The 26,443-nt window shown below is 49.0% G+C and overlaps 1 protein-coding gene across 5 annotated transcripts; it reads right to left on the reverse strand.

Moving 5' to 3' along the window:
* Positions 25–26,443, reverse strand: CD4 (CD4 molecule). Of its 5 annotated transcripts, NM_001001908.2 has the most exons (11): positions 26,260–26,362; positions 19,986–20,091; positions 19,704–19,874; positions 6,753–6,914; positions 6,126–6,356; positions 4,793–5,131; positions 3,071–3,271; positions 2,157–2,278; positions 1,796–1,863; positions 428–1,508; positions 25–149 (listed from the first exon to the last, which is right to left on the reverse strand). In NM_001001908.2, the coding sequence occupies exons 2-10, from the start codon at positions 20,032–20,034 to the stop codon at positions 1,478–1,480; spliced, it is 1,374 nt and encodes a 457-aa protein (NP_001001908.2). In that variant the 5' UTR covers positions 20,035–20,091; positions 26,260–26,362; the 3' UTR covers positions 25–149; positions 428–1,477. The 5 variants fall into 5 exon arrangements, 4 of the variants coding, with proteins under 4 accessions (NP_001001908.2, XP_005652647.1, XP_020946858.1 ...); XR_002343823.1 differs by lacking the exon at positions 2,157–2,278 and having other exon boundaries at positions 26,260–26,443; XM_005652590.3 differs by having other exon boundaries at positions 25–1,508; positions 26,260–26,442.

Below are 26,443 nucleotides of genomic sequence, written 5' to 3' on the forward strand. Positions count from 1 at the left end.
CCACAAATGAAGAAAAGCATCTTCTTTATAGTGAGTCTGTTGTATTTTCCTGTCAGCTCAGGGAGGCAGGGGTGGGGAGGGGGCAGGAACACCAAGCAAGCCGTGAGGAGCCCTGGTGGCAGCTGGGTGTTCTTCCTGGAAGAGGCAAGCTGGAAGGAAGGGACAAGGGAAAAGGCGTAGAGACTGCAGGAGGTGGTGAGAAAGGGAAGGGAGGAGAGAGAGGCAGAGGAGGCTGCGGAACCTGAGAGACATGGATCAAGTAAAGGGGAGAAGACAAAACTGGTAACCCCAACTTTCTTGGATCCTGAATCATTTGAGGGTGGGGCAGGGGGATTGGGGTCCGGGGGCTATCAACTTTCGCAGGAGGTCCCCTCGGAGGGTTCCCTCTCTGGCCAGCTCCCCACCGCCTTCCCCTGGCAAAGCTCACCTTCCAGAAGGTTCTGCACAGGGTGAGTGGCAGGTCACTGGACACTCTCTCCCACAGGGCCTGTGCCCTGATTCAGAGAACTGAAGGTTTTGTTCTCTGGTAACAGGATTCTGCTGCCAGCAGGTGATGAAGGAGGGATTCCAGCCAGAGAGGCCCTCCTGCATGTTCCTGAACCCTTTGAGGCGACCTCCCTGTGGCGGAAGGCTCCTGTGAATCCAAAATATGTACCAGGCATCTGTGACTAGCCAGCTGCAGAGATCTGTGTGGTATTTGTCCCTGTGTTCAAGAGACAGCAGTGGAACTAGCGATCAGGAGGCCTGGGCCAGTCCACGCACTCGCTGGTGATCTTGGGCAATCATTTGAACCTCTCTGAGTTCCATTTGCATCTCTATAAAATACAGATGCTAATTTTGATCCCGTCACTATCAGCCTTGTAGGATTTTCATGTGGGTCAAATAGAGAATGTGAGATGGGTTTGTAAACCGAGCTGAGCTGCTTGGGTGATAAGGACTTGGGTCTGTGCACAGTGTGTCTAGGGTGCCTGCTTGGTGCGCAGGTCAGGATGTGAGTCTGTGGCTCCGTCAGTGCAGGGGGCGATGCATGCAGACTGGAGCAGCACCGTCTGGCAGGAGCCTTTGGATCTGGATCTGTCCCTGACTGGCTGTGTGATCTTGGGCTAGTCCCTGCCCTCTCGGGTCCCAGGGTTCTCTCCTGTACCATGACTGCCCTGTGCTTCATGCTTCAGATACTCAGCCAGGCAGGTCCAGTCCCACGCGCTCCCCTGGGACCCAAGAGAGCAGGGAGGGAGAGAGTGGAGAAGAGACCATCAAAGGACCAGGGCTTGAGGGAAAAGGGAAAGAGGAAGAAAGGGTGTGAGTGAGCCTCTGGAAAAGCAGAAGCAAGGCCCACTGAATGAGGGGGCAGGAGGCGGCCAGAGGCGCTGGGTCAGCTACATTCTTCTGGTCTGCAGGCCCAGGAGCCCAGCAGGAGATGCGTGGCGGGCAGGGGGTGGGGGGAGACAGCAGGTGGGCAGTGCCTCCTGGCAGGGCCTCAGGTGAGGGAATAGTTCTTCTGTTGCCGGCTGGAGGGACAAAGAATAAGAGGAGCAAATCTGTTCCTTCCCAACGCCTTGCTTCCAGCCCCTCCCTGGCTCCCAGACCCGACTTTTCCTGCACAGAGATGGCCTCCGGGCCACATCCAGACACATCCCAGGCTTGCTGCCCTCACCTCCGCCTCCCGCTCCTGCCTGCTTCTCCCATCCTGGGCCACCCCCACCCCTCTCTCCTCTCTGCCCCTCCCTCCACCCCCCTTCCCTCCCCTCCTCCCTTCCCTCTCTTCACCCCTCCTCTTTGCCCCCCAGGTCCTTACTGGGCGCATTGGCAGGTCTTCTTCTCACTAAGGAGTCTCTTGATCTGAGACATCCGCTCCGCCCGGCGCTGTCCAGGGAGGAGAGGGGTTGTGAAGGTCCCAGGCCTCCAAAGGGAGGCTGCCCCGTGGAGGGGGGGATGGGGAAAGGTGGGAGAGGAGAAGTGGTGACTGCGGCTGAAGCCATCTGTCCCAGAATTAACTCTGTGGCTTCTTGTCTCTCCCTCCACTTGGGATCTGGGGTGGGACCCAGCCTGCGGTGAGGGCGCGGGGCAGCAGGTGGGCAGAGGGGGCCAAGCAGAAGCAGGCCACAAACACAGGATGTCCTGTGGGGGTGCTAGGGGGTCTGGGGAGGCTCACTCACCCTGCGGTGCCAACATTTAACACAGACGATGCAGAACCCAGCGAGAAACAGAAGGCCTATGATCCCCCCTATCACAAAGGCCAGGAGCTTCGGCCAGGCCCGCGTGAATGCTGTGGGCAGAACTGCAAGGGAGAGAGGTAAGCTCAGCTCACTGCCCTCTGTCAGGGCACAACGTACTCTCGGGGGCTCCAGAGGGCCTGGGTACCCAGCCACACTTGGGTCTGATCCTTATGCTGGGGGAGCAGGGCAAGGTGCTTGGGTTCTTCTGGGGCTACTGGGGCTGGAAGGAAAAGGCTGGGGAAGGAGTTCCCATTATGACTCAGCAGGTTAAGAACCCAACAAGTATCCATGAGGACATGGTTTCAAGCCCCGACCTTGCTCAGCGGGTCGGGGATCCGGTGTTGCCGTGAGCTGTGGTTTAGTCCAGACTCGGCTCAGATGTGGCATCGCTGTGGCTGTGGTGTAAGTTGGCAGCTGAGGCCCTGATTTGACCCCTAGGCTGGGAACTTGCATATGCTGCTGGCATGGCCCTAAAAAGAAAGGAAAAAGAAAAGGCAAAGGCTGGGGAAGAGGTTTTAAGGTTGAGAGAGATTACAAGTGACTCAGAAGCTAGAAGCAGCAGTCCAGGCCATGTGCCGTCCGTGTGTGTGTGTATGTGTGTGTGTGTGTTTGTGTGTGTGAGTGTGAGTGTGTGTATCTGGGTTTGAGAAGGAGCCAGGGAGGATCTTGGTTGGGGGGGGCCCATCCAAGGGCTATAGACCACAGGAACCTAAGACCACACCCCATCCCACTTCATCAGCCCTGTGTCCCGGCACCATACCCATAACCCACTGACTCCAGAGCAACTGGGAGGGTCCCGTAGTCGAGGACGCAGGGGCTTAGGGTGAGGCCATGGAACCTGGACCCTTGCTCACCCTCGACCTGGGATTCCAGCAGGACTTTGTCTTTGTCCCTCAGTAGACACCGCCACATCCCTGCCTCAGGGTCCAGCACCGTCACCAGCTTCTGCTGATCTGAGACTTTCATACTCTGGTTCCCCAGCTTCAAGCTCAGCACCACCTTCGGGGGGGTGGGTCCCAGCACCTCACAGGTCACTTCGTTCTTAGACTGAGTCGCTGTGGAGAGACAAGAGCCTGAGCCTGGGAGCCGGGGCCTCTGGAATTCCTAGCACTTGTCTGCTCTAAAGGGATTCCACACACAATCCAAACAATGCATTGGGGAGTTCCCGTCATGGCATAGCAGAGACAAGTCTGACTGGAAACCATGAAGTTGCGGGTTCGATCCCTGGCCTCGCTCAGTGGGTTGGGGATCCGGCATTGCCATGAGCTGTGGTGTAGGTCGCAGACGTGGCTCGGATCTGGCGTTGCTATGGCTCTGGTGTAGGCCAGAGACTGTGGCTCCGATTGGACCCCTAGCCTGGAAACCTCCAGGTGCCGTGGGTGTGGCCCTAAAAAAAAAGGACAAAAGACAAAAACAAAAAACAAAAAACAATGCATTGGGAGTTCCCGTTGTGGCTCAGTGGATTAAGAACCCAACTAGTATCCATGAGGTTGCAGGTCTGATCCCTGGCTTCACTCAGTGGGTTAAGGATCCAGTGTTGCCGTGAACTGTGGTGTAGGTCGCAGATGCGGCTCAGATCCCGAGATGCTGTGGCTGTGCTGTAGGCCTCAGCTGCAGCTCCGATTCGACCCCTAGCCTGGGAACTTCCTTATGCCACAGAAGGGGCCCTAAAAAATAAAATTAATACCCCTCTAAGAGCACATTTTCATGCAGTTATAGTAGAGGAAACATAGCTTTTGAGGTCTAGCTGTTTAGATTTGAATTCCAGCCCCACGGCTTACCATCTGTGGGTCTCTGAATGAGCTATTTACCAACTTGAGCCTCACAAAATAATGAAATGGACAAATACATGCAGGGCTCTTGAATGGGGTGGCATGTGCAAAGCATCAAGCATGAGCCATTATTACTTATGAAGTTGTGATGATCGAGGAGATAAGGATGGGACAGAGTTCCTGTCGTGGCTCAGTGGTTAACGAATCCAACTAGGAACCATGTGGTTGCAGGTTCGATTCCTGGCCTTGCTCAGTGGGTTAAGGATCTAGCATTGCCGTGAACTGTGGTGTAGGTCGCAGACGTGGCTTGGATCTGGCATTGCTGTGGCTGTGGCCTAGGCCAGCAGCTACAGCTCTGATTAGACCCCTAGCCTGGGAACCTCCATATGCTGTGGATGTGGCCCTCAAAAAAACCACAAAGACAAAAAAAAAGGGGGGGGGATGGGGACACTGCCACCATCACTGTCATCCTAAGAGCAGATTTTGTGATCCTCTTTAGGAGAAGGCCAGCCCATGGAGGGGATGGGCTTAGTCAGGGTCACCCTAGGTTGGGCAGAGGGAGAACCAGAACCTGGTTCTGAGTCCATGACCTTGGGAATTCTAGTGGAGCCTGCACCAGGCTGCCTCTTGGATGTCAGGGAAGGACAGAGGATTCCAGCCTCAGTTCAAACCCAGCTCCCAAACCAGAGGGCCCTTGATGGGCTCCATCAGGTAACGAGGGCTTGGCATCCCTTTGGGGACCTGTCCTGGGCCAGAACCCTCCACCCCAGGCCCTGCCCTCCTCTTCTCAGCCTAGCGCCTCACCTCTCATCACCACGAGGTTCACTTCCCTGTGCAGCCTCCCCTCAGGGAGAACCAAGGTCAGGTTTCCAGAACCTGCGTACTGAGGCAAGGCCTGGAGCAGAGTGATCTGGAGCGGGAGCTTCTCCGCCATCCGGAGCTTGAGGTTCTGGAGAGACTTTTGCACAGTCACCTTCCTGTCCTTCAGGGAGAAGGTGATCCAGGACTGGGGGGAGGAAGCCCCCTTCGTCTGCCGCCACATCAGCTCCCCGCTCAGGCTCTCGGCTTCGAAGGTGAGTGGGAAGGAGAGCACCACCTGGTCCCCTTCCTTCACATAGACTGTGCTAGGAACCTTCTGGAAGGCTGGAGGGAAAGGGAGAGAACCCAGGTTCACACAGGGCGCAGTAGGCGTGCAGTGGGAGCGGCCAGGAGCCAGAAGGTGACCAGGGTGCCCCTCAGGCTCTTAAATTCCCATCTAGCTCTAGGCTCTCCTCTCTGGCTCTGCACCCCAGTGAGGTCCCGCAGCAGCTCCCCCTTCCCTGGAAAGCCCTCCAGGAACAGCCCAGGCACAGGGAGCCCCCTCCCTCCTCAGAATCCTGGAGCCCAGAGGGCATTTGGCCTGCATGGACTTGGGTCCATAAGGGATCCCCCGCACGAGATAAGAGCAGATCCTTGAATCGGGCTGACTACGTGCCAGGCACGGTCCTAAGTGCCTTCCATGCATCCCATCTCGCATAACGAGCTAGGCTAGACTGTTCCCATTTTACAGATCTGGAAACCAAGGCACAGAGACAGTCAGTAACTTGCCCAGGGTTACATGTTTAAGGCAGAGCCAGGATTTTAACCAGAGGCCGGACACTTCACCACCATGCTACCCGACCGCAGCTCACATAAGCACCCCGAGGACAGGGTCCAGGGTGGCATCTGCCTTCTGGGCTCTCAGTTCCTCTCGCAGTGCTTAGCTCGGGCTTCTGAGGGTGCGACGTCGAATTTCATCAGGGCTGGCTTGCATCGGTTAGTGTCCCTGAGCAAGTGGAGTTGCCAGCTTGGTGGGAGGTGGGTATTGAGGCAACAGAGATGATAGATGCCCTTGATCTTCCTCTGGGCTTTCTCTGGGGGTCTCTGGGGCCCCTCACATCCTTACGTCCCCTGTCCCTTCCTTCTTCCATGTCCAGCACCCTGAGGGGTGACTATGAAGGAAGAGAGGGCCTGGCCTGTCGCTCAGGGCAGACTTTCGCTCTGGCCTCCGACCGACCGACCCCCCAAACCAGCCACACCAGCCACACTACAGCCACGAGCAGAGCCATGAGAGCAGAGGAGGGGGAGCTCGCGCAGAGAAGGAGTTGCACGCTCTTACCCAGCACGAAGATGTTACTCCTGAACACCAGTGTCTTCTGGTCCTGGGAGACAGTGCATGTCCAGAGGCCACTGTCCTCCAACCCCACCTGGGGCAGCAACAGGCTCTTGACGTCATTCTTGCTTTTATTCCCTGGACCTTTCCATTGCACTGTAGGGTGACTCCCAGAGGGGCCCTCCAGCGTCAGGGTCAGGCTCTGCCCCAGCAGCACGCGGGTGACACTGGCAGTCACTGTGGAGGGAGCAGGCCACCTTGTCACATATGCACTATCCCCAAGGAGAAGAGAAGAAGCCAGGACCCCAAGGGTGTCCCTCCGTCACCCCAGTCCCTGCACCTCCCTTCCGCCCATCCCCCAGCCCAAAGCAGGACTTCCCTCCCCCTCCCCCTTCCTCCATTCCTTGTCTCTCTCCCTTCTTCCTCTGCTTCTGGCCTTTCCTCCCCGCCACCCTCACCCCCTGCCTGACCCAAGACCTGAGGAGGGTTTGAGGAGTTGTGGGGGCCTGGCTTATCCATCTCTGGACGGTTGAGATGCCACCAGCTCAGGCCCTGGCTTGGATGCGGGGTGGGGAGCCGAGAAGGAAGGCAGATTGGCTGGAGGTACCTTGGTCCCAGGCCTGCCCCACTCACGTCTGAACACCAGCAATTGCACCTCTATCCTCTTGTCTTCCACTTCGCAGATGTAAATCCCGGAGTCGGTTACTTCAAGATTCTTGATGATCAGGGGAAAGGATCCATGGTCCCACATGTTTTTTTTCGAATCGAGGCGAGAGGTCAACTCGGTAACTGAGGCTACATGGCGGGATGGAGGAGGTAGGGGTACCCTGGAGAGGGTGCTACCCACAACTCTTCTGATCTGAGTTGCTCATTTCTCCAGAATCTCCTAATCCGAGAACCCCAGACGTGTCAGGAGGTCCTGGCACATACATGTACTGAGCCAGGACAGTATCTTACTAACCGGATATCATATTTTCACTCCTACCCGCCAAATACTTTATGTGTGTCATCTCAGATAATTTTCTCAACAATTCTGGAAAATAGGTACTGCGTTGCTTATCTTGCAGACAAGGAAACTGAGGCTCAGAGACATTATGACATAGTTGCCCACACTCTTGCCTGCACATTATCAGCAGGAACACAAACCAGTAAAATTTCTTTGGGGGTAACGTGAGACAGCTACCTGAATTGCAGACGCACACACAGAACTAAACATCCACCAAAAAGGAGAGGCTAAATAGAGTTCACCCGTTCGGCAGAACGCTGTGAGGAGAATGAGGAGGCTCTTTACATTATGGGATGGAATAATACCTTTAAAACATTTTTTTTTTTTTGGTCTTTTCTAGGGCCGCATCTGTGGCATATGGAGGTTCCCAGGCTAGGGGTCTAATCAGAGCTGTAGCCGCCAGCCTATGCCTGAGCCACAGCCACGCCAGATCCGAGCCATGTCTGTGACCTACACCATAGCTCACGGCAACGCCAGATCCTTAACCCATTGAGCGAGGCCAGGGATCGAACCTGCAACCTCATGGTTCCTAGTTGGATTCGTTTCCACTGCACCATGACAGAAACTCCTCTGTAGACATTCTAAATTCCACTGCATCTGCTGGCTCTGCAGATGACTCCCAGCCCAACCTCTCTCCTTGATTCTGGGCCCACACTTCCAGTGGCGCAGTGGTTAACGAATCCGACCAGGAACCATGAGGTTGTGAGTTCGATCCCTGGCCTTGCTCAGTGGGTTAAGGATCAGCGTTGCCGTAAGCTGTGGTGTAGGTCACAGTTGTGGCTCAGATCCCATGTTGCTGTGGCTGTGGTGTAGGCTGGCAGCTGCAGCTCTGATTGGACCCCTAGCCTGGGAACCTCCATATGCAGCAGGTGCTGCCCTAAAAGAGAAAAAAAAAAAAAAAAAAAAGGAAAATCAAATTGTAGGAACAGAATAAAAATATCCATATAAAAGAGGTAAGAATTTTTAGAAAGGAGCACATTGTTTCAATCTCACAGGCGGTCATAGAAATGCAAATTAAAACAACAATGATATATTTTTCAACTATCAGATTACCAAAAAAAAAAAGTTTTAAATAATACCACTCAGTGTCAGCAATGGTGCTAGTGAGAGAGGTACACAATGACATTCTTCTCTAGACTTACTGTAAATGGTCAGACCTTTTCTGGAAGCAATCTGGCAGTATAGACCAACGATTTTTTAAAAGTTCATATCCCTAATTTCGTTTCTAGCACTTGATTATTAAAACAATAATTTTAAAATCCAAGCCAAATGTAGGTAGAAAAATAATAATTACAGGGCTGCTAACAGAGTACATTAGGCAAAAGGATAATGGCTGCATACTAGAGCATGTTCATTGGGTTGGCTCCCCAAATGATATTTATAAATAATTTTTAATGAAATGGAACATATTCATAATATACATTTTAAAAGTTGTATTAACATAACCTTTACTCTTCCAGTTATTTTTTCCCCATTGTTTGAACTGCAAAAATTACACAGATACAATACTTCCCGCTTCCTTTGCCGACCCTCCTACCACTGTAAACACTTTGCTGTGGATTCCACTATGCTTTTTACTTTCATTCGTTTTTCCTTTTATGGCTCATGCTTTTGGTGTCAAGTCTGAGACCTCTTTGCTTAGACCCTGATGATTTTTTCCTATCTGTTATAATTTTACGATTAAGTTCAGAGTTCATTTTTAGTTCTTTTTTTTTTTTTTTTTTTTTTTTTCTATTTTGTCCACCCCATGGCATATGGAGTTCCCCGGCCAGGGCTCAGATGCGAGCCGCAGTTGCCGCAGCACCAGATCCTTAACCCATTGTGCCTGGCTGGGGACTGAACCTGTGTCCCAGGACTCCAGAGACAGCCCCCCATCTTGTTTCACTACAGCAGGAACTCCCATTTTGAGGTGGTGTTTTTTGTTTGTTTGTTTGTTGCCTTTTAGGGCCGAACCCACAGCATATGGAAGTTCCCAGACTAGGGTTTGAATCAGAGCTGCAGCTGCCGGCCTGCGCCACAGCCACAGCAACGCCAGATCTGAGCCATGTCTGTGACCTGCACCACAGCTCACTGCGATGCCGGATCTTAACCCACTGAGCGAGGCCAGGGATCGACCATGCATCCTCATGAATACTAATCAGATTCGTTTCTGCTGAGCTACGATGGGAACTCCAACACACTTTTTTTAAGAACAGTTTTAACAGAAAAATTATGAAAATTATACAATGTCCATATACTCCATATTAAATGTCTCTTACTATTAACATCTTATATTAGTAAAATTTCCTTCAATTAATGCACCAATAATGATGCATTATTAGTAACTAAATACCTTCTTCAGATTTCCTTAGGTTTTTTTTTTTTGGTCTTTTTGTCTTTTCTAGGGCCGGCTTCCCATGGCATATGGAGGTTCCTGCACCACAGCTCACTGTGATGCCGGATCCTTAACCCACTGAGCAAGGCCAGGGATTGAACCTGCAACCTCATGGTTCCTAGTTGGACTCATTAACCACTGTGCCACGACGGGAATTGCAGTCTTCATAAGTTTAATTATGGTGTGTCAGTGTAGATTTTTTTTTAGGTTTATCCTGCTTAAAGTTTGCTCAGCTTCTTGAATATACAGGTTAATATCTCTTGCCGAATTTGCAGTTTTCAGCCATTATTTTTTCCAATACCTTTTCGGGTCCCTTTTCTTTTTCTTCTCCTTCTGGGACTCCATTGACACAAATGTTAGATCTTTTGTTATGGTCCACATGGCTTTGTTCCCTATGACTTCGTTCATTTTTTCCGTCTTTTTCTCTTTGTTGTTCACACTGTGTGATTTCTATTGTTCTGTCTTGCAGTTCACTGATTCTTTCCTCTATCCCTTCCATTCTGAGGTTGGGTCCATTCACTGATCTTTGTTTTCAGGTTATCATATTTTTCAGTTCTAAAATTTCCATTTGGTTCTTTTTTTTGTCAGGAAATATCGATTTTAATTTCTGCATATATTTTGGTATTTATGTTTCTATGTATATACTTTTTTCTTTTCTTTTTTTTTTTTTGTTTCCCCAATAATTTTTTTTCTACTGTACAGCATGGTGGCCCAGTTTCTCACATTGTCATGCTCCATCATAAGGGCCTAGACATCGTTCCCAGTGCTATACAGCAGGATCTCATTGCTAATCCATTCCAAAGGCAATAGTCTGCATCTATAAACCCCAAGCTCCCAGTCCATCCCATTCCTCCCCCTCCCCCTTGGCAACCACAAGTCTATTCTGCAAGTCCATGAATTTCTTTTCTGTGGAAAGGTTCATTTGTGCCGTATATTAGGTTCCAGATATAAGTGATATCATATGGTATTTGTCTTTATCTTTCTGACTTACTTCACTCAGTATGAGAGTCTGCTGCAAATGGCATTATTTTGTTCTTTTTTATAGCTGAGTAGTCTTCCACTGTGTATATATACCCCATCTTCCTAATTCAATTATCTGTTGATAGACATTTGGGTTGTTTCCATGTCTTGGCTATTGTGAATAGTGCTGCAATGAACATGCGGGTGCATGTGTCTGTTTTAAGGAAAGTTTTGTCCAGATATATGCACAAGAGTGGGATTGCTGGATCATATGGTAGTTCTATGTATAGTTTTCTAAGGTACTTCCATACTGTTCATAGTGGTTGTACCATCCATTTGGTTCTTTTTTATGATATCCTCTATTTCTTTGCTGAGACTTTCTATGTTTCATTTGTTTCAAGGATGTTTGTAACTGCTTGCTGAAAAAAAATTTTCAATCATGGTTGCTTAAAATTGTCAGATAATCCTAACATCTCTTTCGTCTCAGTGTGGGCATCTGTTGGCTCTTTTTTCTATCCAGTTTGAGATGTTTCTGGTTCTTGGCACTGTGAGTAATTTTCAATTGGAACCTGGACATTTGGGTGCTATGTTGTGAGATTCTGCATCTTATTTAAGCCTTCTATTTTAACTGGCTTTCTTTGACCACTCTTATTACTGCCAGTTAGAGGAAGAAATCTAGGTTCTCTTCTCATCCTCCATTGTGCTGGGAGGGGATGCTCCTCATAGGGGGTCAGGAAGTTCCAGCTCCCCACCTGGTCTCCACGGACCCTGCAGTGGAGGCGGCCTCGTTATTACTGGGCGATGGTGAAGGTCCTGACTCTCCACTGACCTCCTCTGATACCACCTCAGCACAGAAAGGTCCCTCCTTATTGCTGGGTGGGGGTGGAAGTCCAGGACTCCCCTGTGGTCTTTACTGACATTGCAGGGTGGAGGAGCCTTGTCACTGGCTGGTGGCGATGCAAGCCCCATTCTCTACTTGGCATTCCCTAACCCCATTCCAGTAGGGGTTTGGGGTACCTCATACAGCCTCAGGGGTGGGGTGGAGCTTTAGGCTCCTATTCAGACTTTGCTGGCATGGGTGGGAGTGGGGCCACAGTTTCATCTCTGGCATTTGGCTGGAATAGAGCAGTGATTATCTTGAGAATTTTTTGTCTTACTGGGCTGCTTCTTTCCCGGTCCTTTGGCTAAAGAGGGCAGACTTTTGTTGAGGGTTATTTTTATCTGCATCTATCAGAGCTTCCAGGCTGCCGGCTTCTTCAGCTCCAAGACTGGGGTAGGTGAGGCAAACAGAACACTCGCTACCATGTTGTTCCTCAGGCCCTGTGGTCCCTACCAGACTGCCCCCTCTCAGCATCTTTCAGAATCTTTTTTGGTTTTTTTGTTTGTTTGTTTTGTTTTTTGTCTTTTTGCCATTTCTTGGGCCGCTCCCGTGGCATATGGAGGTTCCCAGGCTAGGGGTCTAATCGGAGTTGTAGTTGCCAGCCTACGCCAGAGCCACAGCAACTCGGGATCCGAGCCATGTCTGCGACCTATACCACAGCTCACGGCAACGCCGGATCTTTAACCCACTGAGCAAGGCCAGGGATTGAACCCGCAACCTCATGGTTCCTAGTCGGATTCGTTAACCACTGTGCCACGTCGGGAACTCCTCAGAATCTTCTTATGTTTGTTCTACCTATAATGTCTAGGGTTTGCAGTTGTATTTAGTATAAGAAACAGTGAGAAGTATGTTACTATGAACTGAATTGTGTCCCCCCACCCAAAAAAAATTTGTATGTTGAAGCCCTAACATGCAATGTGATGACACTGGAAATGGGGACTTTAGGAGGTAATTAGATTTAGTTGAGGTCAATAGGGTAGGACCTTCCGGGGTGGTGGTGGGGATTAGTGCCCTTATAAGGAAAGACACCAAAGAACTTTCTTCCTCTCTGTCTCTGTCATGTGAGGACACAGTGAGGAGGTGGCCATCTGCAAGCCAGGAAGAAAGCTCTCTTCAGGACCTCCAGCCACCAGAACGGTGAGAAAATAAATTTCTGTTTGAGCCGCCCCATCCATGATATTTTATGGCAGCCCAAGCCAATTAATACATATGTCTACTCAGTATTCCTGAAAGCCCTCATTTTTTAAAATTACCTACATTATTTCCCACAGTCGTACCTTAGTTCAACCCTTTCCTCATTAGTGAGTAATCAGTTTGAATTCTATGCTTTCATATTATAAGCAGTGCTTATAACAACATCCTTTCACCAGTATCATGAAATAGTCTTGATTTTATTTCTACCAAAAAGAGTTTCCGGAATAGCTATTTATAGGTAAAAAGGTTTTAGGGTTTTGTATTTAATAAATATTGACAGATTACTATAACAGTTAGTCTAATAATTAATTGCTCCATCATAATATTATGCTATGAGGGAGCAGGATAAAAGGTTTGTACAGTATATCATCTGTGTAAATAATATATATTTTCCACACTAAACAAAGAAATAAGTGAAAATGTTAACAGCAGGTATCTCTGAGTGGAGGAATTATATGTGCGTTTGATTTTCTTCCTTGTTCTTTTCTGCATTTGCCAGATATTCTATAATGAGCACATAATACTTTAAAAATCTGGAGGAAAAAACAGTAACATCAATACAATTTACATAAAGGAAGTAACATATTGAAAAGTGCACATTAATATACAGTCACATCTTACTATAGCAGATGCCATTTCGACAAAATTTGTTATCAAAAAAAAAAAAGATATCTAAAGATCAAGCAGGTTCATTGATTTCACATCTCCGAATTCCTCCTACAAAGACATTTGCACCTGTGTCCAAAGAAACAAGGTTCGATGCCCTGAAGAATTGTTTGTGATAGCAATGAACTGAAAGTAGCCTAAATGTCCAACAATATGGGATTAGTCAGGTAAATCGTGGCATAATTATACAAGAGAACTGTGCGGTCATAGTTGGAAGTCACACAACATTGTAAAGCAATCACACTCCAATAACACAAATTTAAAAAAAAAAAATGAGGGAGTTCCCGTCGTGGCGCAGTGGTTAACGAATCCGACTAGGAACCATGAGGTTGCGGGTTCGGTCCCTGCCCTTGCTCAGTGGGTTAACGATCCGGCGATGCCGTGAGCTGTGGTGTAGGTTGCAGACGCGGCTCGGATCTCACGTTGCTGTGGCTCTGGCGTAGGCCGGAGACTACAGCTCCAATTGGATCCCTAGCCTGGGAACCTCCATATGCCGAGGGAGCGGCCCAAGAAATAGCAAAAAAAAACAAAAAACAAAAAAAAAAAAAAAAAACGAGAAAACACACCAGGAAAAAAACAAAGAACTATGCAGTCACTGAAAAGAAATGAGACAGAAATACAGAGAGAGACAGATACATGCAGATATAAATAGATGCACACACATATTGCATATAGAACAATTCTCAAAATATCTGCGTAATTTTAAGGGGGAAAAAAACAAGGTTAGAACCAGGTGCATTGTTACAATGTGCTCACCTCCTGAATGTCTTTTTCGTTTTTTATTATATTATACCCCCAGCACCTAGAATATTACCTAACTACCTAGCACATGTAGTCTCTCTCTCTATGCATAATGTGTGTGTATGTATGTATATGTGTGTATGTGTGTATATAATACACATATATATGATGAATTGATTTTATGTAAGAAAAGAGGGGACCGTATACATATGTGCTTCTACATGCATAGCTCAGCTATTGAAGGAAACATAGAAACTGATCAAAATTATTGCCTCTGGGGAAGGGAACTGAGGAACTGGGGATCAGGAGTAGGAGGGAGATTTATTGTCACTGTATATCATTAGTCTGGTTTAAAATTTTTGCCATGTGCCTCTATTACTTTTTCAAATCATTTTAATTTTTGTTTTGTTTTTTGTCTTTTTTAGGCCCGAATCCATGGCATATGGAAGTTCCCAGGCTAGGGCTCTAATCCGAGCTATAGCCACTGGCCTACGCCACAGCCACAGCAACACCAGATCCAAGCCGCATCTGCGACGTACACCACAGCTCACGGCAACGCCAGATCCCTAACCTGCTGAGCCAGGCCAGGGATCGAACCTGCAACCCACGGTTCCGTCGGATTCAATTCTGATATGCCACGACAGGAACTCCCCACATTCATTTTCAATAAAGATGGTTTCCTACGCACTGGGGCCAGCCAGCCCTGACTGCACCGAGGATGACCCCACAAGAAAGCCTAGGCTGCAAGTTGAGACACCAAAGCCACAGCCCAAATCCAGCCACAGTGCCGCCTCTAACTAGGCACGAGAGCTTGGGGCAGAAACTTCCTCTCCCTGGGCTTCAGTTCCTCACTAGTAAAATCAGAGTCTTGCACTAGAGCTGTATTACCCAAGCTTCAATTATTTCCGCACCTCATACATGATTTTGCCCAAATCTACCTGTCTTATTTATGTAATGTCTTTAAATGGATTCACTTTTTAAATTACATTTTTTTGGCCACGTCCATGGCATGCAGAAATTCCTGGGCCAGGGGACAAACCTGAGCCAAAGCAGTGACAATGCTGGATCCTTAGCAGACTGAGCCATGTGGGAAATCCCCTGATTAATTTAATTTAATATTTATTTATTTATTTTAGGGCCACACCCACAGCACATGGAAGTTCCCAGGCTAGGGGTCAAATTAGAGCTGCAGCTGGCAGTGTACGCCACAGCCACAGCAACCCAGGATCTTAGCCAAAATTAATTTATTTTAAAAAGAAATTATATATTGCTGTAATAAGCAGAAAGCCAGTATCACCTGGTATAAACAGAAGGACTGTTTTTTTAAAAAAAAGAAAACCCAAAAACTAAAAACTAAAAATAATGTTATTATAACTACCACTTAAAACTAAACTTGAGCCACTAATTAGCCATTTTTTAAAATTCTTTTTTGATTCTTAACCCACCACACCGCAGTGAGAACTCTTGCTTAACCTTAATAGCACAAAAGGAGTTACAGAGAGTATATGGCTCCTGATGTGATGAAACTGGTAGTATAAAACATCACCTATAAAATGGTCTTATCAAAAAATTGAATCTATGCACCAGTGTTCACAGCAGTGCTATTCACAATAGCCAAGACATGAAAGCAACCTAAATATTGAATGCATACAGAAGATGTGGCACATAACACACCGTGGAATATTACTCAGCCATAAAAAAGAATGAAATAATGCCATTTGCAACAACATGATGAGCTAGATATTATCATACTATGTATAGTAAGTCAGAAAGAAAAAGACAAATACCAAGTGATATCACTTATATGTGATTCTAAAACATGACACAAATGAAGTGATTTACAAAATAGAAACAGACTCACAGACACAGAAAACAAATTTATGGTTCCCTAAGGGAAAAAGGAGTGGGAGAGGGATAAATTAGAAGCTTGGGATTAGCAGATACAAACGACTATATATAAAGTAGAGGAGTTCCCGCTGTGGCAAAACGGGATTGGCAGTGTCTTGGGAGCATTGGGACATAGGTCTGATCCCCAGCCCTGCACAGTAGATTAAGGATCCAGTGTTGCCACAGCTTGGATCTGATCCCTGGCCTGGGAATTCCATATGCCTCAGGGTGGCCAAAAAAGAAAAAAAATTTTTTTTAAATAGATAAACAATAAGTCCTACTGTATAGCACAGGAAACTAGATTCAATATCCTGTAATAAATCATAATGGAATAAAATATGAAAAGGAATATGTGTATAACTGAATCACTTTGCTGTACACCAGAAACTAACACAACACTGTAAATCAACTATACATCAACAAAATAAAATAAAATGAAGGCGTTCCTGTCGTGGCACAGCAGAAACAAATCCGACTAGGAACCATAAGGTTGCGGGCTCGATCCCTGGCCTCTCTCAGAGGGTTAAGGATCCAGCATTGCCTTGAGCTGTGGTATAGGTTGCAGACTCGGCTCGGATGCTGCGTTGCTGTGGCTGTGGTGTAGGCTAGTGGCTACAGTTTCGATTTGACCCCTAGCCTGGGAACCTCAATATGCCATGGGTGGGGCCCTAAAAAAACAAAAGATAAAAAAATTTTTTAATTAAAAAATTAATTTTAAAAAGTGAAATAAAATAAAATGAAAAAAAATAAAGTGATGGGGCTATATATGTTTTTTAATATGGAATAGTTATTAAAATTGTAATAAGTCACTGAAAAAATTGCATGCAACCTTGATCAAGTCTCTAGAGTTAACCACCAATATACAGGAGATTCAAAGGACAGAGGAACGTGTTAAATGGTAACACCATGCAAAACTCAACAGGACAGTTGCCTGATTTCTTCAACAATCAGTTGCAAGAGGGGAAAAAAAAGTAAATGTATAAATTCAAAGAGATTTAAGGGACATATCAAGCAAATATTATGCATGAATTTTTATTAGAATTCTGATTCAAATAGACCATTATGAGGCAACTGGGAAAATTTGAACACTGGACATTTATTGACATTAAGGAATTTTTTTTATGGCCATGCCTGCAATAAACAGAAGTTCCCAGGCTAGGGGTTGAATTGGAGCTGCAGCTGTCAGCCTCCACTGCTGCCACAGCAACACCAGGTCCAAGCTGCAGCTTGCAACAATGCCAGATAGAACCCACATCCTCACAGAGACAAAGTCGGGTCCTTAATCTGCTGAGCCACAATGGGAACTCCCAAGTAATTTTTTTTTTTTTTTTTTTTTTGTCTTTTTGCCATTTCATGGGCTGCTTCCGCGGCATATGGAGGTTCCCAGTCTAGGCGTCAAATTGGAGCTGCAGCTGCCGACCTATGCCAGAGCCACAGCAACCTGGGATCTGAGCCATGTCTGCGACCTACACCACAGCTCATGGCAATGATGGATCCCCAATCCACTGAGCAAGGCCAGGAATCAAACCCGCAACCTCATGGTTCCTAGTCGGATTCCTTAACCACTGAGCCACGACAGGAACTCCTTTCTTTTTTTTTTCCCCAAGGAATTATTTTTAATGGGTGATAGTTATGCTGTGGATATATTTTTTTGAAGTTCAGTTGATTTACAGTGTTTCAAGTGTACAGCAAAGTGATTCAGTTTTTTTATGTACGTATATCTACAGATACATATATATACAGATATTCTTTTTCGGAGGCCTTTCCATTATAGATTATTACAAGATATTGAATATAGATCCCTGTGCTATACAGTAGGTCCTAACTGTAGATATATTTTTTAAAGAGTCCTTACAAAAAAATAAATAAATAAAAGTCATTACATTTTAGAGATACAGACTAAATCATTTATAGATGTTTTGACATAAGTCTGGTATTTGTTCTGCAATAATATGGTGATGGGGGCCTGGGAATACAGATGAAACAAAACTGGCCACAAATTGCTAATCGTTGAAGCTGAGTAGGACACATGGGGGGGGTTCATTATATAATGATCCTACTTTTATATAAAATTGGATTTTTCATAATTTAAAGAAAATATTAAAAATAAACAATGAAATGCAGACAATGATAAATCTAATAAATTTATAAAATAAAAAATATATTTACAAAAACATATCTCAGGCTGGTGGCATTTTTCTACTTTTGACTCATGTGACACTCCTATTCAAAAATGTGAGCGGTCACATTAGAGGCCACACCCAGAAGAAAGAAAAGTATTTAAAGAAGAGCATGAGGTGTTCCCTTCATGGCTCAGCGGCTAACAAACGCAACTAGTATCCGTGAGGATGCGGGTTTGATCCCTGGCCTTGCTCAGTGGGTTAGCGATCCAGCATTGCCGTGAGCTGTGGTGTAGGTTGTAGACGTGGCTTGGATCTGATATTGCTGTGACTGTGGTGTAGGCCAGCAACTGTAGCTCCAATTCGACCCCTAGCCTGGGAACCTCCATATGCCACAAGTGTGGCCCTAAAAAGCCAAAAAAAAAAAAAAAAAAAAAAGCAAAAACTCCTTTATTGCAAATATGTTCCTAAGAAATATTGAAAGCTTAATTCTCTTCATTTTAAAAGCCAAAAAAAAAAATCATTCTGCTGCTTTTTTTTTTCTTTTTGGTCACACTTGAGACACGTGGAATTTCCCAGGCCAGGGATCAAACCTGCACCACAGCAGCAACCCAAGTCGCTGCAGTGACAACACCAGATCCTTCACTGGCTAAGCCACCAGGACCTGCTCACTCTGCTGCTTTTTTCTCTTTTTGTGACCACACTTGCAGCATGTGAAATTTCCTGGGCTAGGCGTCGAATCAGAGCTGCAGCTGAAGCCTACGCCAGATCCTTAACCCACTGAAAGAGGCTGGAGATTGAACCCACATCCTCACAGAGACTATGTTGTGTTCTTAGCCCTCTGAGCCACAACAGGAGCATAATTTTTTTTTTTTTTTTTTTTTTTTTGGTCTTTTTGCTATTTCTTGGGCCGCTCCCGCGGCATATGGAGGTTCCCAGGCTAGGGGTGGAATTGGAGCTGTAGCCACCGGCCTACGCCAGAGCCACAGCAACTCGGGATCCGAGCCGCGTCTGCAGCCTACACCACAGCTCATGGCAACGCCGGATCCTTAACCCACTAAGCAAGGGCAGGGACCGAACCCACAACCTCATGGTTCCTAGTCGGATTCGTTAACCACTGCACCACGACGGGAACTCCAGGAGCATACTTTTTAATGGCAGTGAACAAAGTATCATGGATCTGTGGCAACAATATTCAGGAAATCATGGGTCTTATAGGATAGCAATTCTTTGAATGTCCATTAAAATACATTTATGAGGAGTTCCCGTAATGGCTCAGCTGTTAACGAATCTGACTAGCATCCATGAGGATGCAGGTTCGATCCCTGACTTCACTCAGTGGGTTAAGGATCTGGCATTGCCATGAGCTTTGGGGTAGATTGCAGACATAGCTCGGATCCTGAGTTGCTGTGGCTGTGGTGTAGGCCGGCGGCTGCAGCTCCAATTTGACCCCTAGCCTAGGAACCTCCATATGCTGCTGGTGTGGTCCTAAAAAACAAACAAACAAAAAAATAAAATAAAACAAAAATAAAATGAGCCCATGAATATTAAAATATTTAAATTAAAACGGACCACCAAAAGCCATTCCCCGGTACACCAGCACTTGGCATCGGGAGTGTCTGATCTTGGAGGGTGCTCTGAGCTTCTGTCTCCCAGACCCTCTGCGATCCCAGAGTTTACTAGGAGCTGGGCTCTGACATGAGGGGTGTCAGTCCCTGGGGCTTTCCTCCCAAAACAAGGAGTGAGGCCAACCTACCTGTGTGCCAGAAGCTGCCATGACCGCCCAGAATCTTGGTCTGGTTAGAACTTTTCCAATTGAAAGGTAGGTTCTTCTTCTGGGAAGAGTGGCACGGCAGCTCTGCGAGATCTCCTGCCTTACCCAGCACCAGATATTTTTCCTGAGTGCCCGATGCAGCTGGGAGCATCGCTAGGCGGAAAAAGAGGGGGTGGTCAGGACTTGAGGTTGCAGCTGCCCTGCCTCTGCCCCCACCTGCTATTTGCCTTTCCCAATCATCCCAGTTTGAGTCTGAGCACTCACCCAGTTGCAGCACCAGGAACAGGTGCCTCAGAGAGGTTCCTGGGTCCATTGTGGTTTTGCCGAGACAGGCAGGGACCTGAGCCTTCCCCCGCAGAACAGGCAGGGCCTGAGGGAGATACTCGTCATCAGTCAGCAGGCATGCAGTGGGCCTGGGGCCCCTTCAGATGGCCAGACCGGGAACTCAGCATGCAGAACCTCTAAACTGACACCCACAGGTACGTGCCACACGTGTGGTGCCTCCACCAGGGGTGGGTTCTCTGCCAGGCGGGATCAGGAAAGGACTCCCAAGGAGTTCCTGCTCAGCGGGTTAAGAACCCAACTAGTATCCATGAGGATGCAGGTTCGACCCCTGGCCTCGCTCAGTGGGTTAAGGATCTGGCATTGCAGTGAGCTGTAGTGTAAGTCACAGACGCGGCTCGGATCCTTGGTTACTGTGGTGCAGCTCTGATTCGACCCCTAGCCTGGGAACTTCCATATGCCACAGTGTGGCCTTAAAAAGAAAAGAAAAGGACTCCTGGAGAAGATGGTAAACGGGTGGGGACCAAGAGCGGGGAGCCAGGATAGGACTTTGCACAGAGAAGGATGAAGCCGATTTGCCAGATGGCACCCTTCAGCTCCTGAGCAAAAGATGAGCTGTGGGGAGGCCAACACAGGAGACAGGGTTGCAAGAATCCTGGTGAGAGAATGAGGCCTGAACTCAGAGAGACCAACGATGTGAGGGGTTCTGAATTACCATCCCTGATTCAGTGTGAGGGGTGAGATCAGAGAACGAGCAGGGGGTGCTGCTCTGCTCGCTGTCAGACTGGCCCTGGGAGTCAGAGTCGCTTTTCAGAGTTTAGGCAGAAAAATGGTTAGTGTGGGCTTGAAAGACAGAGGCTGTGGGGGAGGTGGTCGCAGAATGGCTCGGAATGGACCTCGAGAATGGGAGGCACCGGACTGGAGCCATGATTCCCAACCTGCAGTCACAGATCAGCAGCAGCAGCTGTCACCTGAGAAAGGCGGATTCTCGGCTGAATCAGAAGCTGGGGGTGGGCCCAGCCGTCTGCACAAACCTCTGGGTGACTGATGCAGGCTCAAGTCTGAAAACCCTGAGCTGGCTGGCAAGGAAGGGGAGGGGCATCCCACTGCCTGCGGCGTGCAAAGTGAGGGCTGTGGAAGGAAGCAGGTGGTGGTGGTGGTGGTGGTAGTGGTGGTGACAGTGAGCCTGACCTTGAACCTTGACAGGCAAGCTACAGTGTCAGGGCTCGGCTCTGAAGGCCAGTGGGAGCCTTGCTGGGGTTTTGAGCAGTGATGTGACGTGGTCTTTGTAGAGCCTTAGGAAGTTGGACACGGTAACGGGACCAGGAGCCACGGAGGGAGCAGGTGCTCATGGAAGGCCACCAGACAGTGACAGAAAGGCAGGCGGGGGCAGACTCAAGTGTCTCTGAACTCTAGGCTCAGCCTGTAAGCGAGCATCAGAGCAGTGATGGCTCTGGGGACAGTGTCAGCATGCACCTGGCCTGGAGCTGGTGCATCCAGACATACTTTGCTCTCCCCCGAGCCTGGTCGTTGGCTCCCCTGGAGGCTACCTTTGCAGTGATCCATCCACCCCAAACTCCCACAGCCCCTGGCTGACACCCACTTTCTACGTTTGGGTGCGATGATTGGGGTTCCTGCCTCTCCTCCAACAGCTTGATCTCCTCTGGGATGGAGATGACGGTCCAGCCAGCAAAGCCACCACTGGCACCAGCTGGATCACAGAGAAGGATCTGTGTTTGGTTAACTTTTTTATTTGATTTGATTTTAAGTTTAACTGATTTATTATGTTTTTTTTAATTTTAATGATTTTTATTTTTTCCATTGCAGTTGGTTTATGGTTAACTTTTTTTTTTTTTTTTTTTTGGTCTTCTTTTTTTAGTGCAGCACCTGCGGCGTATGGAGGTTCCTAGGCTAGGGGTCAAATCAGAGCGGAAGCCAATGGCCTATGCCACAGTCACGGCAATGGCAGATCCTTTACCCACTGATCGAGGTCAGGGATCGAACCCACAACCTCTTGGAGTGGATAAACAATGAGCTGTATAGCACAGGGCATTGTAGCCAATCATTTGTGATGGAACACGATGGAAGACAATATGAGAGAAAGAACATATATATATGTATGACTCGGTCACTTTGCTGTACAGCAGAAATTGGCAGAACATGTAAATCAACTCTAAGAAAATTTAAGACGGATTACTTTTTACTGTGTTCGGTATATTAATTCTGTTACTAAAAATGGGTCTTTAAGTGCCGTACGCATCCAACTCTGGCCAGATGAAGACAAGTCATCCAGATTCACGTTACTTATTCTTGTGTCCATTCCCCCAACCCCTCTCCTCCTCTTTGCCCTGCTGTCTGCAAGGACAGCGACCGCTGTATACCTTAAACACCACGTCACCCAGGCTCCCTTGCCCTTCAGCTACTGGTTGGAGTTGGCCAATGAGAAACACCCACAAAAGATGGGAGGGTCAAGGCGAGAGGCTGACGTATGTTTCCTTACTTTCTTCTGGCTCCGAACACATTTTCTGGCAATGGCTATATTTCCTTCCTCTCCCCTCTTTCCCCTGGCTACCACAGCTCCTGTTCGTTCCCCCCAACCACAGCTCAAAGCTTCCCTGGGTTCCAGAAACACCATGTCAGCCTCTGCCCCTTCAGGAATCTGCTGGTGCCTCCACATGCTGGTTGGACCCCTGTCCACACCACTGCTAACCCCCTCTCTGCATTGTCCTGACCCATCTGAGGTGGATTCTGTTTCCTGCTGGGCATTGATCCATGATGGGGATGCAGCACGCAGATGGGTGCTGGGGGCTTGGTCCTCTTAATGAGGTTTAGGGGAAGATTGGGGGAAAAAAACCTCCTTCTAGTCACTCCATCTGCCTGAATGAGGAATTATCCAGGGCCTAACACATAGAAGAAGCTTGATACAATTTTCTCAAACCAGAGGGTAACAGGAAAGGAAGAGGGAGGCTAGGCACCAGTGAAGTTGTTTACAGGTGGCAGGGGGCATGGAGCACCTTAAGGGAAGGCCAGGGTGTGAGAGTAGGGTCAGGCACTCTTACATCTGAGAGTGGTCCCCACTGTCCCTCCATCCAGAGTCATCGTGTCCTTGGAGAGCAGAGAATGAAGGAATCTCCATGTGGATGACCTTTGCCTGGGGTGCAAAGTCAGTCTGTGAATTTTTTTTTCTTTTTTTCTTTTTACGGCTGCACCTTTGGCATATGGAAGTTCCCAGGCTAGGGGTCGAACCAGAGCTGCAGCTGCCGGCCACAGCCACAGCCATGCCAGATCCAAGCTGAGTCGGAGACCTATATATGCTGCAGCTCACAGCAATGCCAGATCCTTAACCCACTGAGCAAGGCCAGGGACCAAACCCATGTCCTCTTGGATACTAGTCGGGTTCTTAACCCGCTGAACCACAATGGGAACTCCCAAAAGTCAGTTTGGTTGTCTGAGCAAGGCAAGGGACACTCTCACCTCGGCAGAGGAAGCTATGGGTTTCCAGCTGCTGTTTGCTTTGGTGCCTGGGGCTTCCGCTGCCACCATAGAGAGCAGGCCTTTGATCCCCACATCCTCAGCCTCCCCAGGGGCGCTCTGCCCCAGTACTAGCATCCTGTACACCACAGGCCCCTGAGAGAGGCTGGGAGGCCTGCTGGTCCCCGAGGCCCGGCGCCTCTCTCTCTCTCCCCCTGTTTCTCTGCTCACATCTGTGCGTTCCTGGATCTATGCTTCCCTGTGCTGAGGCCTCCCTCCACCTTCACTTCGGTCTCTCTTCCTCTGTGCCTCAGACGCCAGGGGGCAATTCTGGCTTTCCTGGTCTCTCCTCCTTTTGCATCCCTCCCCTCTCCAGCTGCCACTAGACATCTAGTCCCTCCTGACCTGGAAACAGTCATCCAGGCCTCTGGCCGGGACTCAGGCTTCCACAAACTTCCATGTGAAGGCAGCCTGCAGAGCATAGCCGGGACCCAGGGGTGGACGCCAGGGAGATGGCAGCAGCCAGCGTGGAAAAGGGCAAAGGACCAATCCGGAGAAACACACTGGGTCCCCAAGGGAGGATGAGGGAAGGGTGGGAGAGAAAGAAGGAGGCAGAGACAAACCCAGAGCAGCTCCCTAAAGCAGCAGCTGCACTGCACACAATCCACCATCACACGCAAAGCCCAGGGTCGCACAAACAAGGCAGCGGCAGAGGGAGCGATTTGAGGAAATTCTGAGAGGCAAGACACACACGCACGGCGGAACGGCAGCCGAGAAGAGAAGCCAGGAGTGATGAAAGCAGCAACGCACCACAGCCCCTCGGCCCACCCAGCTGCCCCCCGGGCCCCCCGGGCTGTAGAGCGAGGCTGGGGGAGGAAGAGGGCACAGCCCCACCACAGTGACAGTCTGTGGTCCCACAGGCCCTTTTATCTTCTCCCCGCGGCCCCCATCAGCCCCTCCAGCCCAGCCGCGGATGCGCCCCCCCACACACACACCGCACGCTGCTCAGGGGCTTCGCCTGAACTTTCTAGAGACCTGATCCCCCTAAGGGACCCTTGTGGTTCCGTGGCTGCAACCTCCGCCATCCTCTCCTTGGCCTCAGCCACCCACGTGGGGGGAGCAGCGGCCTCCCCCCCCACCAGCAAAAGGAGCCCCCCCCAGGCCCCTGCCTGCCCCCTCCGCGCACCCACCCTCGTCAAAGAGATTTCCTTCAACAAACCCTGGCTGAGGGGTCCGAACGTGCCAGGCTACCTGTCTACCCAACTCCATGGCAGCCGTCTCCCTGTCATGGCCAAGATCAGGCCCAGGTGCTGTGGGGCTTCACCCAGAACTGGTGGGTGAGGGGAACTCTTATCTCAGGGGGGCCCCTTCTCTCTCAGTGCCCGCTCACTGAGAGAGGGGGACATCTCCGGGTGGGCTCTGACCCCGGCCTCGGGGAACCCCTTCTTCTGGGGTGAAGAGGGCGGCCATTTTGTTCCATCCCGGCCTGTACCCCGCGCAAGGCGACCTTTGTCAAAACATGAAGTGCGGTGACCCCCCGCATCAGGCTCTCCTCTCAGCCTGGCCCCCCCCACAACACTGGCCCCACAAGAGCAGTGTATTCTGGAAGACCTGTCCCGCCGGGAGTGAAATCTCTGAATTAGGGAGAACAGAGCCTTACTATTTTGAGGAACCTGACTGTAGGGAGGAGGCCCTTGGCCCAGAATCCAGCTACAAAAGGAAGGCAGAGCACCCCAGGGAGCAGGGCTGGAGGCCTGGGCAGTCTCAGGAGAGAAAAGGACTGAGGCTGTGAAGGCAGGAGCCTGGGGTCCTCCAGGGCATCCAGCTTGAGGGGTATCACCTCCTGCCCGGCCACCCCCCCAACACCCCAGCAAGCCCAGGGAGCGTCTACAAATCCTTTTCTAACCCCCAGTAGCCTTCTCTTCCAGAGCAGCTGCGCTGCCTAAAACCGATTCCTTTAGAACCCAGTTTTCTCATGACGCAATGACCCAAAAATATGTATCTATCACTTTTACAGCGTGGCATACCTAAGAGCTCGGTTTCAACCCTTTCTGGGAACTTTAGCTTTCAACTATTTTGTTAATCTTTTCAAGCTAATTAAAGTGGAAGTGCCTTTGGACATATGGCTCAAAAGTCCTCAAAAAATGCACCCAAGTCGACAAAAATGTGAAAACCCACATAAACAGAGCGCATTAGAGGAAGCTACATCCATCCTATGGCTTATGCGATGCTGCAAATACGATTTTTGGGGTGAGTTATTGATGACTCTCACGGGAAAGGTTGATTTGGAGGAGAATTGTCTCTAGAGCAGATTCTACTTCTCTTTCGCCTTTTCTTGTCTTGTACTTTGTTTTCTGTTTTTCTTTTTTCTAGGCCTCGAACCTCCTTAATATCTGTTGATTCTTTCTAAGTCTTTCCCACCGCTTCTCTCTTTTCTTCCTCCTTTCCCCTCTCCCTGTTGTCATCGCCTCCACTGTCCATGACTAAGTGGCCTTTCTCAGCCCAGGGTCCTTCTCTGGTCTCAGAGTCCCAGCCAACACCCTTCCTCTGCAGGCACCAAGCTGTACACGGTGGGGATGCAAAGAGAAGTGTGGCGTAGTCCCTGGCCTCGGGAAGCACACATGTCCAGGGGGAAATCACTGTTCACGAAATGCAAGAGAAGCTGGCCAGAGCTGTGGGCAGAGCCCTGGAAATCCAGCACATTCCAGCATACCTGCTGCCACATTGCCCTCCCCTTCCCTGACCCCTGTGACAGAACCAAATCCAGTCTGTCTGTCCCTCTTACCTCTGGGCCTAGGTCTCTCTTCCCCTCTGCTTCTCTTACAGATGTGTCCCCCAGGGAGTCTGCTGGGAGAGTGCCTGTTACTTCTGCAGAGACTCGCTTAGACGTAGAGACAGGAAGCCCTGGGAGGGAGGCTCCTCCACGCACCAGGCCAGCCCCCAACGTCACCAGCTGGGGCTGGGGTCAC

The sequence above is a fragment of the Sus scrofa genome, chromosome 5 (genome assembly GCF_000003025.6).
Source record: "Sus scrofa isolate TJ Tabasco breed Duroc chromosome 5, Sscrofa11.1, whole genome shotgun sequence".
Taxonomy (NCBI): domain Eukaryota; kingdom Metazoa; phylum Chordata; class Mammalia; order Artiodactyla; family Suidae; genus Sus; species Sus scrofa.

Coding starts and splice junctions, on each gene's coding strand:
- CD4 (XM_005652590.3), bottom strand. CDS start 20,034: ATGGACCCAGGAACCTCTCTGAGGCACCTGTTCCTGGTGCTGCAACTG. Junction 6,357..6,752: donor GCAATTGCTGGTGTTCAGAC/GTGAGTGGGGCA, acceptor CTCCCTCCACAG/TGACTGCCAGTGTCACCCGC. Junction 3,272..4,792: donor GAACCTCGTGGTGATGAGAG/GTGAGGCGCTAG, acceptor GTCTCTCCACAG/CGACTCAGTCTAAGAACGAA.